The 17074-nt window shown below is 38.0% G+C and overlaps 1 protein-coding gene across 1 annotated transcript; it reads left to right on the plus strand.

The window, feature by feature from the left end:
- The first annotated feature begins 17 nt into the window (after nucleotides 1-17).
- On the plus strand, nucleotides 18-16683 carry UTP15 (UTP15 small subunit processome component). Its single transcript, XM_047872152.1, has 13 exons — nucleotides 18-165; nucleotides 3490-3662; nucleotides 5120-5212; nucleotides 5311-5495; nucleotides 7194-7372; nucleotides 7949-8074; nucleotides 9703-9838; nucleotides 11949-12033; nucleotides 12896-13045; nucleotides 13995-14096; nucleotides 14527-14660; nucleotides 14838-14896; nucleotides 15377-16683. The coding sequence occupies exons 2-13, from the start codon at nucleotides 3573-3575 to the stop codon at nucleotides 15592-15594; spliced, it is 1557 nt and encodes a 518-aa protein (XP_047728108.1). The 5' UTR covers nucleotides 18-165; nucleotides 3490-3572; the 3' UTR covers nucleotides 15595-16683.
- The last annotated feature ends 391 nt before the right edge of the window (nucleotides 16684-17074 follow it).

The following is a 17074-nucleotide window of genomic DNA, read 5'->3' on the forward strand; positions in this document are numbered from 1 at the left end:
GCGACCGGCCAGGTAGTTCTGCCCTCTCTGTGTCTCGGCGGCGCCGTGTAGAGTCCGCGTGATCTTCCGCGAGTGAGCTTTAATAGTCCGGGTGGGGGCTGGCCGAATCCAAGAAATTCTCCTTGGACACAAAGTGTCCCGGCGGACCCGCGGGGCCTATCGGAGGTAGGTGAAGGCGGCTCCTGGTGGGCGCAGTCCGGACTCACGTCGGGCCTGCTTTGCTACCTCGCGTGCTCCTCTGGGGCTTCCCAGTCTTCGCAGACGGGCTGAAACTCTTTAACCAACCTCTCAGGATCCCCACCGCTTAGCTTCGACCCATATTTGCCCCTTCTACGACCACATTCTCGCTTGTGCACCGTTATTAATGCGCATCCCTCCGAGGCAATGGGCAAATTTCCATCTCTGTCTTTGCTAATGATGTTCCCTCGGTTTCGAATGCTGCCCTCACCCCGCGCGCTTGTGCTCATCTTAAGAGGTCAGTCTGTTTTGATCTTATACGTCAAGGCCGAGCTGAAATGCACTGTGAATCTTTCTGGGAGCCTCCCGGTTAGAATTAAAAATCTTTTTTGAGCGCTTAGTACTTTGTACGTTACTTATAGCATATATCTGTTATTCTGCGTCGGATTGTAGTAGTATCTATTCATTTACTTTCAGTTTCTCAGGCTCTGACCTGTCCCTGATCATTTTCTTATTCATTTTCACATCATTTCTTGCCTGCATGCCTTTGTATTGTGTCGTGTTCCCCCTCTCCCTCTCCTCCAGTGCTGTATCTCACTTTTATCTGGCAAACCACTACTACTCCTCACTTGTAAACATTTAAAGCTTTAAACTGTTTCTCTCGAGGCAGAGTTAGGTATTCCTTTGCCGATATTCTAGTAAGGGATGGCTTTGCCTGTATGCTAGTAAGGGAAGGAGCCGCAGGCTAAATCTGGGCAAGTGATGGTTTCTTTTCGCCTGCCAGTGAGCCTAGAATTGTTTTACAGGTAACTGTTTGCAATCTGTTTGATGCTAGGAAGCACGTTGAACCCGAAGTGAGTAAAATATTATTCCCCGCCTCCATAAATCTCATTCTTTTCATTTATAAACATAAAATTGTACTCATAATTATTAGGGGGGGGTAGTAAAAAATTGGGATTTTTTTTCTTCCTTGCTTTCTTGTAACAACATGATATTCTCCATTTTGCCTGTTGGTCAGCAAAGCTTAAGATATTTATCTTCTGGTTCCTTGCAGAAGAAGTTTGTTGACTCTTGCTGTGTAGTAATGTGCATATTACAGACACCATTTGTGATTTTAATTTTGTGTTTTTCCATAGAACCCAACATAATGCTTTCTTTCCTTCCTTCCACAAGTTTTCTTTGAGCACTTAAAAAAAATCTTCCAGGTACAAAATGTTCAGTTTAGTAGGAAAAAGAGATCATTACAAATGCAATTTTACTATGCACAGTGACAGAAATATGCAGAGTGAAGTAGGATTAGTTCACAGAAGGTTTCCTGGGGGATGTGATTCTTGAGTTGAGCTTTAAATGATAAACAGCAAGTGGGTAGATGGAGATCATTCCTGGCAAAAGAGGACAAATGAGCAAAGAATGAGAGAAGAAAGAGAATGCTGTGTTAAAAGGGAGTAACAAAGAAGTGAAGCTGGAAAGGTAAGCAAGGGCCAGATCACCTGCCATGTTAGGGAGCTTAGACCTTTATTTTCAGGCAAGGTTGGGCTTTGTAGCAAAAGCTGGATCTTGCTGATGGCTATTTGAAAGATGAATGAGGGAGTCAGGAGCCCTTATACTGCACCATATCAGTAGATGAGAAGATCTGATTAGGGCAGTGGAACTTGGTAGAGTGGACATGATGGAGGTTTAGAAAGATCTGGGAGGTAAAATCATCTTAACTACTTGGATGTTAAAAGTGAAGAGGAAGGACAAGTCAAAGCTGATTCCATAGTCCTAGATTCTGCCAATCACCACCTAAAATGGAGAATATTGGAGTGTGTGAAAGCACTGACCCATATCTGTGTTACTGAACATAGTATCTCCAGAGCCTAGAACAGTGCCCTATACAGTGTAGGTACTTGAATGAACAGAAACATTTCCTTCCTTTTAATCATTGATTGCTGTGTTTCATCAAAATAGCCTTTAGCATATGCCATCCCTATTCATTTTGGTATTACTCATGCACTGTTGCCAGGCTTTTTGGGATAGACAATGAGTTGCACCACTGATAACATGAATCTCTTTTACAGCTGAATAGTTCTGGAGAGATGTTTTGGCTTAATTCTATGTTAGTTAAAAGTTTTAATTCATTTTTATCCTACTGTTTAAAAAAATTTTTTTTTCAACGTTTATTTATTTTTGGGACAGAGAGAGACAGAGCGTGAACGGGGGAGGGGCAGAGAGAGAGGGAGACACAGAATCGGAAACAGGCTCCAGGCTCTGAGCCATCAGCCCAGAGCCTGACGCGGGACTCGAACTCACGGACCGCGAGATCGTGACCTGGCTGAAGTCGGACGCTTAACCAACTGCGCCACCCAGGCGCCCCTATCCCACTGTTTAAAAAAATATATATTTATTTATTTATTTCTTCTTAGAGTTGGGGGCAGAGAGGAGAGAGGGAGACAGAGAGAATCCCAGGCAGGTTCCCCTGTCAGCACAGAGCCCTTTGTGGGGCTGAATCCCAAGAACCAGGAGAACATGACCTGAGCTGCAATCAAGAGTTGGACGCTTAATGACTCAGCCACTCAGGAGCCCCTTTTCTTAAATTTAATTTTAAGCTTTTTCGGGTTGCCTGGGTGGCTCAATCGGTTAAGCATCCAACTTTGGCTCAGGTCATGATCTCACCGTTCGTGAGCTCAAGCCCCGCGTCGGGCTCTGTGCTGACAGCCCAGAGCCTGAGGCCTGTTTCAGATTCTGTCTCCCTCTCTCTGCCCCTCGCCTGTGTGCACGCGCGCTCTCTCTCTCTCAAAGAGTAAATAAACATTAAAAAAGAATTTAAAAAATTTTTAATTTTAAGCTTTTCCATTAGAATACTAGCTTTGTTTTCCTTCTTGGTATTTCTAAGGCTTTCAGGAAGTCAAGACCCTAGACTGTGTTCTTATAGATTGAATGTTATCTTAAATTTGGTTTCAGGAAACTTTTCTATTTGCAGTTTCACCTTAATGCTTTCTGTTGTTAAGAAATAAACAATCCAAGCCAGTGCACTTCTGCTTTGGCTACTGGATGAATGGTTGAGCCAGACTTACTTCCAAGTGTTGTAAATTGGCTAGTTAGATGTGAGAATATTTGTGTACAGCTTCTGTGTATAGCTGAGTAGAGGGTGCACTCTGGTAGTCCTATCTGTATTCTACCTGCTTCCTTAAGGTTGTCTCTTCTGTGTTATAATTAAATGGCTTATTGGTCACTAATCCTATAAGCTACCACACAGCCTTTTGAAAAGACACAAAGTGAAAGTTATACAGGTTTAAGAATAACGTGTATTTAAAATGTTTTCTTTTTCAGACATAAAGCAGAGTCACTGTAATTATTTCTAACATCAATTTCAAACTATTTATTCTTGGATAACAGTCCAATTATATGAAATTATGGCTGGTTATAAGCCTGTAGCTATTCAGACGTATCCTGTACTTGGTGAAAAAATCACCCAAGACACACTGTACTGGAACAACTATAAGGTAAGTGGAGACAGTAACGAGGGGGTTGTACTGATGCTCATTTCTCCAGCATATGTTATACTTTGGATACTCTAATAGAGAACTAATAACTAAAAGGAATCAATCACCAGTTCATAATTTGGGTAGAAAATTAGGTAGCTGATGTTTTTTCTTAGAATTTTTTATAAAAGTCCCTACTGCTTAATCATTTTAATCGTACAAGGACCTAGCGCAGAATAGATGATTAATGAATGCCAAATGAATTAAATCTTAGAATTTGAATGTCATGCGAGAAAATTTTTTTTGCCTTTGCAAAACTAAGGAGAAAGTGATGCAGAATTAATTCTGCTAGACTATCCTTAAAAGCTTGAAAATTATTTTTTTTTAAAAGATGAACAACTAAATAGAAAAGTGGAAAAAGATTGGGATTGGGAGGTTAATGGAACAGGAAATTTAAATGACCAATAAATGTATAAAAGAGCTGTGGCTTCACTCATAAAGAAATGTCAGTTACCACAATAATTTGGATACTACTTTTCATCTGTTATATTGGCACAAATGAAAAATTTTGATCACTGCTACTTGAGGGAGGAAAATTGATGCAGAATTTCTGGAGGGCAGTTTCACATTATCTATCGTGATAAAAATACCTTTTGGCCATGTAAGTTCCACAGTTTGAAACTTACCCAAAGATTACAGTCCCCTAAATTTGCTGAGATACAGATATATAGATGTTGATTAAAGTATTATTTGTAATGCTAGAAATTCTGGGAAAACCTGTGTCCCTTAGTAGCGGACCGGTAAAGTAAATTATGATGTACCCTATAATGGACGGCAAAGCTATTGATCATATGAAAAATTAGCTGAGATGTGTAATTTTTTTTTTTTCAACGTTTATTTATTTTTTTGGGACAGAGAGAGACAGAGCATGAACGGGGGAGGGTCAGAGAGAGAGGGAGACACAGAATCGGAAACAGGCTCCAGGATCCGAGCCATCAGCCCAGAGCCCGACGCGGGGCTCGAACTCCCGGACTGCGAGATCGTGACCTGGCTGAAGTCGGACGCTCAACCGACTGCGCCACCCAGGCGCCCCTGAGATGTGTAATTGAGTGAAAGGAAGCGAGGTTCAGAACAGCCTGCATGGTGTGATCTTTGTGTCAGTTACAGAATACATGGTTAAATGTATGCTGGCACAGGCATAACTTTTTCTCCCCAGTAATAATCACAGAAAACTCCACAGCTGAAGAGAAAGAGTGGAGTATGGTTTTCCAGCCATATAGTTATTTACTTTAATGACAGCCAGGATGGTCTGGGTGATGTTATTTGGACCTTTTTTGCTTTTTCATACTTCTGTATTAGCTACAACCTAGTAAATGTTACTAAGAACAAAGTGAAACGATCGAGTAAGAAATTATGTAATGCTTGAACAGTCTTACCAGTTGTAACTCTGTTAATACTTTGTATTTTGTTTTGTTAAGACCCCTGTTCAGATCAAGGAGTTTGGTGCAGTGTCAAAAGTAGACTTTTCTCCGCAGCCTCCATATAATTATGCTGTCACAGCTTCCTCGAGGGTAAATATAATACTACATTTATTTTTCTTTTGTGTCTTTATATGTACTACTGATCTAGAGGCATTTGGTTAAGTACTGTGTTTTTTATCTTTTCATAGATTCACATTTATGGCCGATATTCTCAAGAACCTATAAAAACCTTTTCCCGATTTAAAGACACAGCATACTGTGCTACTTTTCGTCAGGACGGTAGACTGCTTGTGGCTGGCAGTGAAGATGGTGGAGTTCAGCTTTTTGATATAACTGGGAGAGCTCCCCTCAGGCACTTTGAAGGCCATACTAAGTAAGAGCCAGTGTTTAAAAATCTAAAAACAATTTTTTTTTAACTGAGGTATAATTAACAAAACATGTTCGTTTCAGTTGTATGTTCGATATTTGTATGTGTTGCAAAATAATAAGTCTAGTTAACATCTGTCACCATATTGTTACAGACAGTTGGTTTTTACGTGTTCTTTGTTGTTTTGTTGTTGTAAGCTTTTTTGGTTTCTTTTTTTTTGGGGCTTTGAATAAAAACATAGAGAAGTTCTGTGAAGATTATGTACCTGTATATACTTTATTTCATGATTGTTCAAGGACAGAGTGCTTAATCTAGGCCAGTCCTATGGTCCAGTTTGATGGGGCTCATGAATTCTGTAGAATTGTTTGTGACATTTGAAGAAATGTATGTTTTTCCGGGAAGATTTCCTGTAGCTTTCATGTGATTTCTTTTTTTCTTTTTTTTTTTTTTTCAACGTTTATTTATTTTTGGGACAGAGAGAGACAGAGCATGAACGGGGGAGGGGCAGAGAGAGAGGGACACACAGAATCAGAAACAGGCTCCATGCTCTGAGCCATCAGCCCAGAGCCTGACGCGGGGCTCGAACTCCCAGACCGCGAGATCGTGACCTGGCTGAAGTCGGACGCTTAACTGACTGTGCCACCCAGGCGCCCCTCATGTGATTTCTTAGTGAGTTCTGTGATCAGTCAAGGTTATAAACCACTGATCTAAAGGCACCTCACAACTATGAATGAGAACTCTATAGGCTGAACTATAATGGAGGTCCTCATTTTGAAGGCAAGTTGGAAGGTTGATTTTTTCTTCTTGAATTTAATATTTTCCCCTTGATAAATGGTCAGGGCAATTTTATATTATAACTTCATATCAGAATTACCACTTTCAATTCTGACATTTGCTACTGATTTAAAAATCTGAAGTGTTTTTTACAGTGTATTATCAGGAAGGTCTTTTCTCATAAGTGAAACATTTAAAATACAACAAATTCACTTAACATGATCCTACTTAGTGTCAAGTCTTCTTAGAATTTTGTAAAGAACTACCCAGTTTGAAATATTTTTTTTAAGTAAGTTTATTTATTTTGGGAGAGGGGGAGAGAGAGAATCCCAAGCAGGCTCTGTTGCTGTCAGCACAGAGCCTGACGTGGGACTCGATCCTAGAGACCGTGAGGTCATGGCCTGAGCTAAAATCAAGAATCAGAAGCTTAACTGACTGAGCCACGCAGGTGCCCCTGAAAATTTTTTTAAGTGTTTATCCATTTATTTTGAGAGAGAGAGAGAGAGAGAGAGGGTGTGAGTGAGCGGGGGAGGAGCAGAGAGAGAATCCCAAGCATGTTCTGTGCTGTCAGCACTCAACCAACTGAGCCACCCAGGCGCCCGTCCCCCATTTTGAAAGTTTTTAAATTAAAAGTACCTTTGCTCCAACATTTAGAACGTTTACCTTTATTGAGCAGTTTTGTAGAATTGTTAACGTATAGAAAATAACTTGTAAGGCTGTTGAATATTATTAACTTCATAGTGTAACGGTATTTAGAATTTTAAATTGGGTTAGGGACGGATATCTGTTTTAAAGATTTTTCTCTCATGATTTCCCCCTACAATTACTCCCTAAAACTGAGCTTTTTTTGTTATTTGGAGAAAAGCAGAGTTTTATGTTTTATGTTAGTTTTTTTCTTGCTGTTTAACATATTGATCCTTAATTTTTTAGAGCAGTTCATACAGTCGATTTTACAGCTGACAAATATCATGTGGTCTCTGGGGCTGATGATTATACGGTTAAATTGTGGGATATTCCAAACTCCAAAGAAATTCTGACATTCAAAGAACATTCTGATTATGTGAGGTGTGGATGTGCTAGCAAACTGAACCCAGATCTCTTTGTAACAGGTTGGTGAACTGTTTTTCCCTCCTGAAGTTGATCATTTTATTGCGATATAATTTGATGCTGCTTTGGGACTCTTTTGGGATAGAGCAATGTAAAAAATTTTATAAAGGAATATGTTTCTGTTTATCCAATTCTTTTTCTTCTTTTGGTGATTGTTCTTATTGTCTTCCAAGTGTGTTTGGAAACATAAGGCTTCCTTGAAAACATGAGTGTCTGAACTATGGTTTAGTACTCTGGTTTTCACAGAGCCTCCAAGCAGCTGAGAAACAAAGATAATGGAGTTCAGTCTTTGTGGGTGCTTGTGCAGAGGTTCCCACGTGATTGAGTAGTGACAATAACTTGAAGATGGGAATAGTTTAAGATCCTATATGATATAGTATGGTATAGTAATGCTTTTTCAGAAATAATCAGTGGTCCCAGAGTTTGTAGGTACTTTGTCATCATGAACGTACATATGTGTCTTTAAATTTTATCTAAGCCCTTTCTCCTTTTCAGATTTGTTTGCATACACACACGTATATTTAGTTTTTGTTGATTTGAGTAACGAAACTCACCTAATACCAAAATTGACATTTTAGGGTCATATGATCATACCCTCAAGATGTTTGACGCACGAACCAATAAGAGTGTGATCTCTGTTGAGCATGGGCAGCCAGTGGAGAGTGTCCTGCTCTTTCCCTCTGGAGGTCTTCTGGTATCAGCAGGTATTTTAAAAATTGCTTTTACCTATATAGTTGGTTTTGAGTCAGTTATGTCTTTATCAGTTACTTTTTATAATTTAATATTGTGCACTTGAATTACATACCTAGGTTTTGCTCAATTGATAAACAGGACAAGCAAGCAGTTATTATTTATTGACTACCTAATGTGAGCCAGGTACTGGGCTCTTACATACAAATTATTGAGCCTAGAAGTGAGTGAGTTTTCTCCCTATTTTGCAACTAAGGAAATAAATAAAAGTTTTTAAAGTAATTTGTCCGCGATAGAGTGGCAGATCTGAAATCCCAGAACTCGAGAGCCTGCATTGTGTATATAAGCCAGAAATCCAGGTTGTATGCCTGTTATTCCTACCTAAGAGGTCTTAGGTTGAAAGAGATCACAGTTCTTTCAATTCTAGAATCAGGCTTGTCTGTTTTTGTCTCTTTTGAGTGAAGTGACTTTGTCCAGAAAATAGTCAGTAGTTCTGGAGGAGGGTATAATGTGGCGTTCAAAAGGGGTCTTGGTACGTTTTTCATCAAGCTGGAACTGAGGTATTTTTCTGTAATGTTGATCCTAGAGCGTTTTCAAAATGAGAATTGAAGAAATAAATCGGCTTCTTTGATTTATCAAGTCAAAGTTAATGTGTTGACATTAGAATACAAAGGTGGTGTGTATAATTCATAGCACGTATATGGCTGTGTGTATAGATTTTTTTTCTTAATTCTAAAACCCGAATAGAAATTACCCTGTTTTGTACTTCTTCCCCAGTACCTGTTTAGTTTCAAAATAAATTGATGACATTGTCAGATGTATCCATTTTTCTTGATGTTATTTTGAGAAATGGAAACAAGCTGAATGGGGAGAATGGACGCGTGTATGCTAATCTCCACTGTGTCACTAGTTAATTGTATGACCTTGGAAAATCCCTTAACTCCTTTAGACTTTGAAAATGAGAGTTTGGCTAGGATCACTTGTTTTAAACTGTGCTCTCATGAGCTGCCACATGCGGTGAGAGAGGGACTATGAATTGGCTCCCAGGCCCGGTTTCCCAGGCAGGATAGGTAAGACCTTTGCTCCCCCCTCTCCAACTCATTCTTCAATTTTACCTTCTAGACTTCTGTGTAATATTTCATTGAAATAGAAGATGCTATAGTAAAAGAATTCTTTTTAAACTATTAGATTAAATTGCCTTTAAGGACGCTTCTAACTCTTAGAGTAGAAGTGATAGGGAAATTTTTCAGTTTTGTTAGGATTCACAAACTTTTTAGGAAATAAAACTATATTATTTCATTTCTGTAGTGACATGTTTCTTTTGCAGAATGATTTTATTACAATTTTCTTAAAATCCATTTTGGTTATACTTTTTATTATATTTATATTTATTGTAAAGTTCTGTGAACTTTACAGGTATGCAATAATTTTTCGTTGTAACAGTTCTTCGTGGTAGGAACTATTTGTTATCATCAGTTACAAACTCAATAAATGATAGAGACAGCATTGAAACTAGGCAGTTTTGCAGAACCCTTCACTTCACCTCCATGCTGTGCAGTGTCTAGTAAAGAATGCTTTTCAAATCTTGAAACTATTGAATGTAGAGGCAGAATTTCAAACTAATGACGATTTCTTTCTATAGGAGGTCGTTATGTTAAAATCTGGGACGTACTAAAAGGAGGACAGTTGCTAGTATCTTTGAAAAATCATCATAAAACTGTGACATGTTTATATCTGAGCAGCTCTGGACAGAGGTTACTCTCTGGGTCACTGGATAGGTTAGCATTTTCATTTTCTTTCCTTATTATTGGTATTGTAGAAATATTTACTGCTTGAGAAAATGAGTTATTTCTGCAGTATTTGTGATGAAATAAATGTTCTGTCAAATGACTTCTTTGAAAAGCTATTGAGTTGAAAATAGTTTTGACCTTTTATTTACAATACAGTAAACTTATTTTCTCACTTGACAAAATTTAGTGTGTTAACTTGCATACTTAAGGAATTTTATTGAACCATTTGAACGTTAATCTTAAAATAGTCTGTTATTCTGTGGCTTTAAAAAATCCTTTGTGTATATATTTGTATATTTTAAAAGATTTCTTCTGAGTGTATGTATACATTCTAGCTTATATTCTTCAAAACTTAAAATTGTATGTGAAAATTTCTATACTTGAACGTGATTCAAATATTCCTTTTTTATATAAGCATTAGTATTCCATTAGTTAAAGTTCTAGAACAGTGCTGGCCAACAGAAATAAGATGTGGGCTACATATGTAGTTTTAAATATTGAAGTAGCCACAGAAAGGCAAAAGGAACTAGGTAAAATTAATTTAATAATATGTTTCATTTAGTTCAATGTATCTAAAATATCATTTCAACGCGTAATCCGTGTAAAAATTATTACCAAGAGACTAGAGACAAATTAAGCATCCAATATGTGCCCTATGATGTGGTAATTTATAGTGATTAAAGTGAAATATAGTTTTGTTTAACAGAAAAATGTTTTAATACTGCCTCAGTTTTAAAATTAAAATAAGTTAATTAAAATCAAGTAAAATTGAAAATTTGGCTCTTCATTTTCATAACCACCCTTCAAGTGCTCAGTAGCATGTGGCTAGAACTATGGCACAATTCTTGTAGTTACTTACATTCGTTTGTTTTTGGTCATTTTGTTTCCATATTTCCTATTTTCACTATTATGGAAAGCCTTGGTTTTTCAGTATGCTTAATACATATTTTAAAAGCTAGAAAATATTTTAATTTTTTTTTTCAACGTTTATTTATTTTTGGGACAGAGAGAGACAGAGCATGAACGGGGGAGGGGCAGAGAGAGAGGGAGACACAGAATCGGAAACAGGCTCCAGGCTCTGAGCCATCAGCCCAGAGCCTGACGCGGGGCTCGAACTCACGGACCGCGAGATCGTGACCTGGCTGAAGTCGGACGCTTAACCGACTGCGCCACCCAGGCGCCCCTAGAAAATATTTTAAACAGAAAGGAATTTATTATGTAAATTAGGTAGCAGATTCTCTGAAATGGTGTTACTAGGCAATTTGGGACTCGAGTTTAAAAAAAAGCTTTTTTTAAATGTATGTTTATTTTTTTGAGAGAGAGAGAGAGAGAGAGAGAGAGAGAGTGAGTGCAAGTGGGGGGGTGAGGCAGAAAGAGAGGGAGACACAGAATCTGAAGGAGCCTCCAGGCTCTGAGCTGTCAGCACAGAGCCCGACGCAGGGCTTGAACTCATGGATTGCAAGATTGTGTCCTGAGCTGAAGTCGGACGCTTAACCAACTGAGCCACGCAGGCGCCCCTGGGACTCAGGTTTTAGATGTGTCCCTCAAAAATCAAGTGTGAGTTGGCTCTGTTCACGGTTCTCAGCCCACAGTGACTTGTGTCTCCAAGAGGATGCATGGCAGCAGCTGGAGACATTTTGGGTTGTTGGCACCAGTTGGGAGTGGTGAGCTGCTGGCCTGCAGTGGGTAGTGGTTCAGGATGCTGCTGAGCTTCCTGCAGTGCACAGAACAGCCTCCACAACAAAGACTGATCTGGCCCATGGTGCAGAGCATGCTAACATTGAGAAACCCTGCTCTTTTGACTTCCAGTGGGCTTTGATACTTTTTCTTTACTCTCACGTGTCATCTTCAGGCTACGTTGGTTCGCGGTCTGTTCTTCTGGTGACTAGTCAGGTCTTTGTACAGACATGGCTAGTGCTGACAAATAGTTCAGTTGTAAAAGATTCAGTGATGAATTAGTTTGCAGTTAATGTTATTAATTGTTATTTTCCTTCATTGATGTGTAAAATTTAATGTTTATATATTTCTAAAAAGTAGAAAATTTGCATTTTATACTCCTTTCCAAGGTGATTTATGACAAACCTTTCCTTTTTATCAGGAAGGTGAAAATATATAGCACGACTTCCTATAAAGTAGTCCACAGTTTTGATTATGCAGCTTCAATTTTGAGTCTTGCACTTGCAGTAAGTATTTTTAGCCCTTTTTAAAGCTTTCATTAACATTGTTGAGTGAAACTGAAATGGAATTTTACAGTTTATCTTTGTATTTGAATAAATCTTATTTTCTTCTTGCCACATGAAATAGTTAAGACAGTTGCTATTATATGACTTGTCCCAGTAATTTAGTATGAATTGAGATTTAGGTCTTGTTCACCATACAGCTTCAAACTGAGTACAGCTGTAGGCATTGTTAACTCTAAAGACAGGATCTGGGAAATTGTTAAATCTCTTTTCAACACATTTAACTTAGGGTTAACATACTCTAGAAAGTCACATTGGCTCTCTGAGGGGGAAAAAAAAAAGAGGAGAGAGAGAAGGAGATAACAAAGTGAATGTGCTTGTCTTTGTTGATGCTCTTTCTGGAATGTCCACTGTCAAGTTTCATGAGCCGTGGAAGAAGAGGAAATTTGAATACATCATATAGAAATCTGAATTAGAAGAGGAAAAGCTTATTATAAAATATTCTCTTGGCCAGACTGTGGAAAGTCATGCCATCACACAATCCTTTTCCTAGTAAGAGGATGTAGGAAAAAAATTATTTTAGAAGTTCCTCAAGATGTCATTAATTCTGTATTATTATACAAAGTGCCAGTGATAATTTACACTGGATATAACATGTTCTATCAGTAAAATCATATCCTGGAAGAAAAAATGATTTGTTCTGACTTTTTGCGTAGATCATTGTTAGGCAAAGTATCTCTATCTGAATGGAACTCTTGTGAAAGTGCGGATAAGCAGAAAACGCTTTATAAATGGCGTTTTGAAGAAAAAGTAAGATAAATGATGTGTTAGGAATAGACTAACTTATATTTCTAATTGCTTTTAGCATGAAGATGAGACAATAGTTGTGGGAATGACCAATGGAATACTAAGTGTTAAACATAGGAAATCTGAAGCAAAGAAGGATTCTCTTCCCAGGAGAAGAAGGCCTGCGTATCGAACTTTTATTAAAGGAAAAAATTACATGAAGCAACGGGTATTTGTGTATTTCTTACATTTTCTTTTTAGATGGTGTAGTTTGTTAGAGTAGTCAACTCCGTCCCTGCACGTTACTGGAACGTGTAGTTCACATGGCATTTAGCTTTATTTTGCTTTTGTCTACATTAGCTCTCTCTCCAGATTGCTAGATTGGGAACATTATTAATAAGTACTGGGGAATAAGGAGTACTTTAATATCCTGGATCATTATAATGTTACAGTATTTTACTGTATTCAAAAATAGGGGCGCCTGGGTGGCGCAGTCGGTTAAGCATCCGACTTCAGCCAGGTCACGATCTCACGGTCCGGGAGTTCGAGCCCCGCGTCAGGCTCTGGGCTGATGGCTCAGAGCCTGGAGCCTGTTTCCGATTCTGTGTCTCCCTCTCTCTCTGCCCCTCCCCCATTCATGCTCTGTCTCTCTCTGTCCCAAAAATAGATAAAAACGTTGGGGAAAAAAAATTTTTTCAAAAACGGTATCTTTCATATGGTATCTGATTGAATGTCCTAAACAACCCTGAACAGTAGCAGAGCCAGTTATATCCCCATTTGGCATCTGAGGAGATGGAGATACAAAGAAGTTACAGTCTATGTAGCATTTCGTTACTGGTTACCAGAGTTGTTGGGCCTAGATCTGTTTCTCACATTCTTGGTTTCTCTTTCTGCTAGGTCACGTAGGCTGCCACGTAAAGAGAACTGAAATGAGTACTATTTGCCCAGAGTGAGGTGTTGTGTATATGTTATAAGTTAAGTCATAGGAGAGTTAATAATACATTGATGTGGCAAAGTATTCCATTTTCAATTAGTCTGCATTCTTGGCATATGCCTGGTATTTATTACGCAGTTCAGGGTCACCCTGGTGTAAAAAAATACCACTATGAAAAAATTTGTTTTCAATGCAACTCTATACAGAAACTGATTTTTCTTTATAAATTTGCTTTGTAATACAGGATGACATTTTGATCAACAGGCCATCAAAGAAACACCTAGAATTATATGACAGGGATCTGAAAAACTTCCGGGTCTCTAAAGCACTTGACAGAGTCCTTGAGGTAAGTGAGGAGCATGTATACATACATACAATATGCTGTGTGTGTGTGTGTGTGTGTGTGTGTGTGTGTGTGTGTTTTAAATTTTATTTTTATTTTTAGTAAGACTTTAGTTTTTTAGAACAGTTTTAGATTCACAGCAAAATTGAGGGAAAGGTACAGAGATTTCCCATATATTCCCTGCCCTACACATACATAGCCTCTCCTATTACTAGCATCCCCCACCAAAATGGTACATTTGTTACAGTTGATGAACCCATAAGGAGCATATTTTTAAAAGACTCATTTTATTACTTGTCTTGTGCATTACCATTACTCCAAACTGTGAAGATAAAAACCTATTTAACTTCGGTAATTGTTAGTGAGTTCCAAGACTATGATCTTTTTCCTTTGATGTCTTATCTGCTCGTGTTGACTCTGAAAATTTTTCTAGCCTAGTTGTACAATAAAGACACCTGAGATTACAGTTTCCATCATAAAGGAGCTAAATCGAAGAGGAGTCCTTGCAAATGCCCTTGCAGGCCGGGATGAAAAGGAAATCAGTCGTGTTCTTAATTTTTTGATACGGTATGTTTTATGTCATGAAACCTGTATTTTGCATCGGAAATCCTTCTTTATCTCAAATGAGAGACATTTACTTTTAGATTGACCTTTGTAGACAACTGAAGGAACAATTCAGGAAATCTATTTTAAGGACCTTTTGGGAAAGATTACAAGTTTCAGTAAACAATTTTTGCTTTTTAGGAATCTTTCTCAGCCAAGATTTGCCCCTGTTTTGATCAATGCTGCTGAAATAATTATTGGTGAGTAGTTGTTAAAACCTGAAAAATCCTAGCATGCTTGCAACACTAGAGGTGTCAGATAATGAAATCAAATAGATTACAATATCTTGTTTTATCAATTCTCCAGTAGAGATTATCATGAAGAAAACAAACAACATTAGCAAAACAGTGCATTTTAAAGGAAGTAAAATGTTTACAGTAGTTCTGAATTGCTGAGAATAATTATAACTAAAGAACTTTGTCTTAGACATCACTAATGATGACTATTTTTTAATGAGAAAATGAAATAAGAACCTCTACAGTTTACTTTCTGTAATTATTTCTTTTTGAATACATTTATTCAGTTGGACTGTTTGCCTTCTATAAATCATAAATTGTAAAATAAGTACAGATTTTTCAGTACCTTTGTAGGTAATATTTTTACACTTTTCCTAAACATTGGCTATTCGTTTATTGTTTAGAAAGATACTTACCATTAATGTGTTTTATTTCTCTTTCCAGATATATATCTTCCTGTGATTGGTCAGTCACCCGTAGTTGACAAAAAGTTTTTATTACTTCAAGGACTTGTAGAGAAAGAGATTGATTACCAAAGAGAACTACTAGAAACCTTGGGGATGATGGATATGCTCTTTGCTACTATGACAAGGAAAGAAAGCACTTCTGTGTGGCAGCATGCATCTGATGGATTTCTAGAGAACAAGAAGGTGGAATCATAGTGTCTGCTTAAAGAGACCTGTAAGAACTGCTAACTTGAAATCGATTTGATTCTATTAATTATTGGAAAGAGAATCTCTTTGATAGATTAAAAACTACCCCAAAACTATTCACAGAAGGAGTTTTATGGAAGAGACCTGAATAGCTATAATTGGAAAATAAGAACCTATTTTAAGACATGGTTTACCATGGTTTACCAAATATGTACTATATTTTGAATTATGCCATGGCATCTTCTGCTGGTAAAGATCTCCGTTATCTTGGTCATAGTGTATTGTTCACCTTGGACAAATTGATACTGATTTTAATACAGCGAAGTTGTGTATGAACATCTGGGCAGGCATTCAGAATCTGGAATGGGTTTCAGCTGGAATCCTGCTAAAGGAACAGTGCTTTATTTTGTATTTCTGTCCTGGAAAAACAACAACGGCAACAACACAACAAATGGCAACGACAAATAAATTCTCTCTTCACTCTCATCGGTGCCCTTGGGATTTTCAGGCTTGGCTCCCTCTGCTTGACATCATCATTTATCATGGGTCCCGTGTTCTGCTTCCACTGGTAGTGGGACTGCTTCTGCTCCAGTTGCAGCAAATCAGTGGCCAGCTCTGAACAGTTTAACTCTGAACTAGTTAGATATGTATTCAGAAAGTGTGAGGAGGCAGCTTTGATACCTAACAATTGTATTCTCCATTCCACATACTCTTTTTATTCCGTGAATCGTGACCATCCTTGTCAGAACAAGGTCTACAGATTTTAGTGGACCACGTTTTCTTCCATCTCGATATGTTGTTTTTCTACCCAGTTTTCAGCTTGCCTCAGGTCAAAGGAGTGATAAAATTTGTCATTTCTCTTGTAAGAATTAGCCTTTCATCTTGTTGTGTATGTTTGGAGCTTATCTTGTAGCTCCCGACCCTTCTGAAAACCATTTTCTCTGATCTGTATTTATATTTTTATCTCTCAATTTCCATAATCATCTTGTGCTTCAGAACCCAAGCTAGAGTAGCTTGCTTTGGAAAATAGTTGTATTTTTTTTTAAGTTCTATGTAAGTCACGTTTTTTTATAAAGATATTCTTATTTTCTTCTTGTATTTCTGAGATGTATCAATTCTTGATGGATAGTTCCTGGCTAGTGAATGCTGGCACACACATTTCACACTGGCTACCTCTCCCGCCTTCCCATTCCTTTTCCACCTCATGTGTTAATTATCTGTAAGGAAACATGCCTTGGGTTAGAAGGACCCTTAGTTAAAGGAAGATTCTACAATGGGAATCTCCTCTTAAAATTTAGTTCTGTGAATTCAGATTTTTTTTTTTTTTTTAAAGCAGAAAAAAAATTTTCTGTGGTCTGGTAAGAGCCTGTGCTCAAAAATAAGGTGTAGTTTCCCTTTTATGAATTGATTTATGTAAACATACAGCACACTGGCTTATGAGAAACCAGGAGTTTGCTTCCCTGAGTAATTATGAGATTAGATGAGGTCA

This window comes from Prionailurus viverrinus, chromosome A1 (assembly GCF_022837055.1).
Source record: "Prionailurus viverrinus isolate Anna chromosome A1, UM_Priviv_1.0, whole genome shotgun sequence".
In the NCBI taxonomy this organism is placed as follows: domain Eukaryota; kingdom Metazoa; phylum Chordata; class Mammalia; order Carnivora; family Felidae; genus Prionailurus; species Prionailurus viverrinus.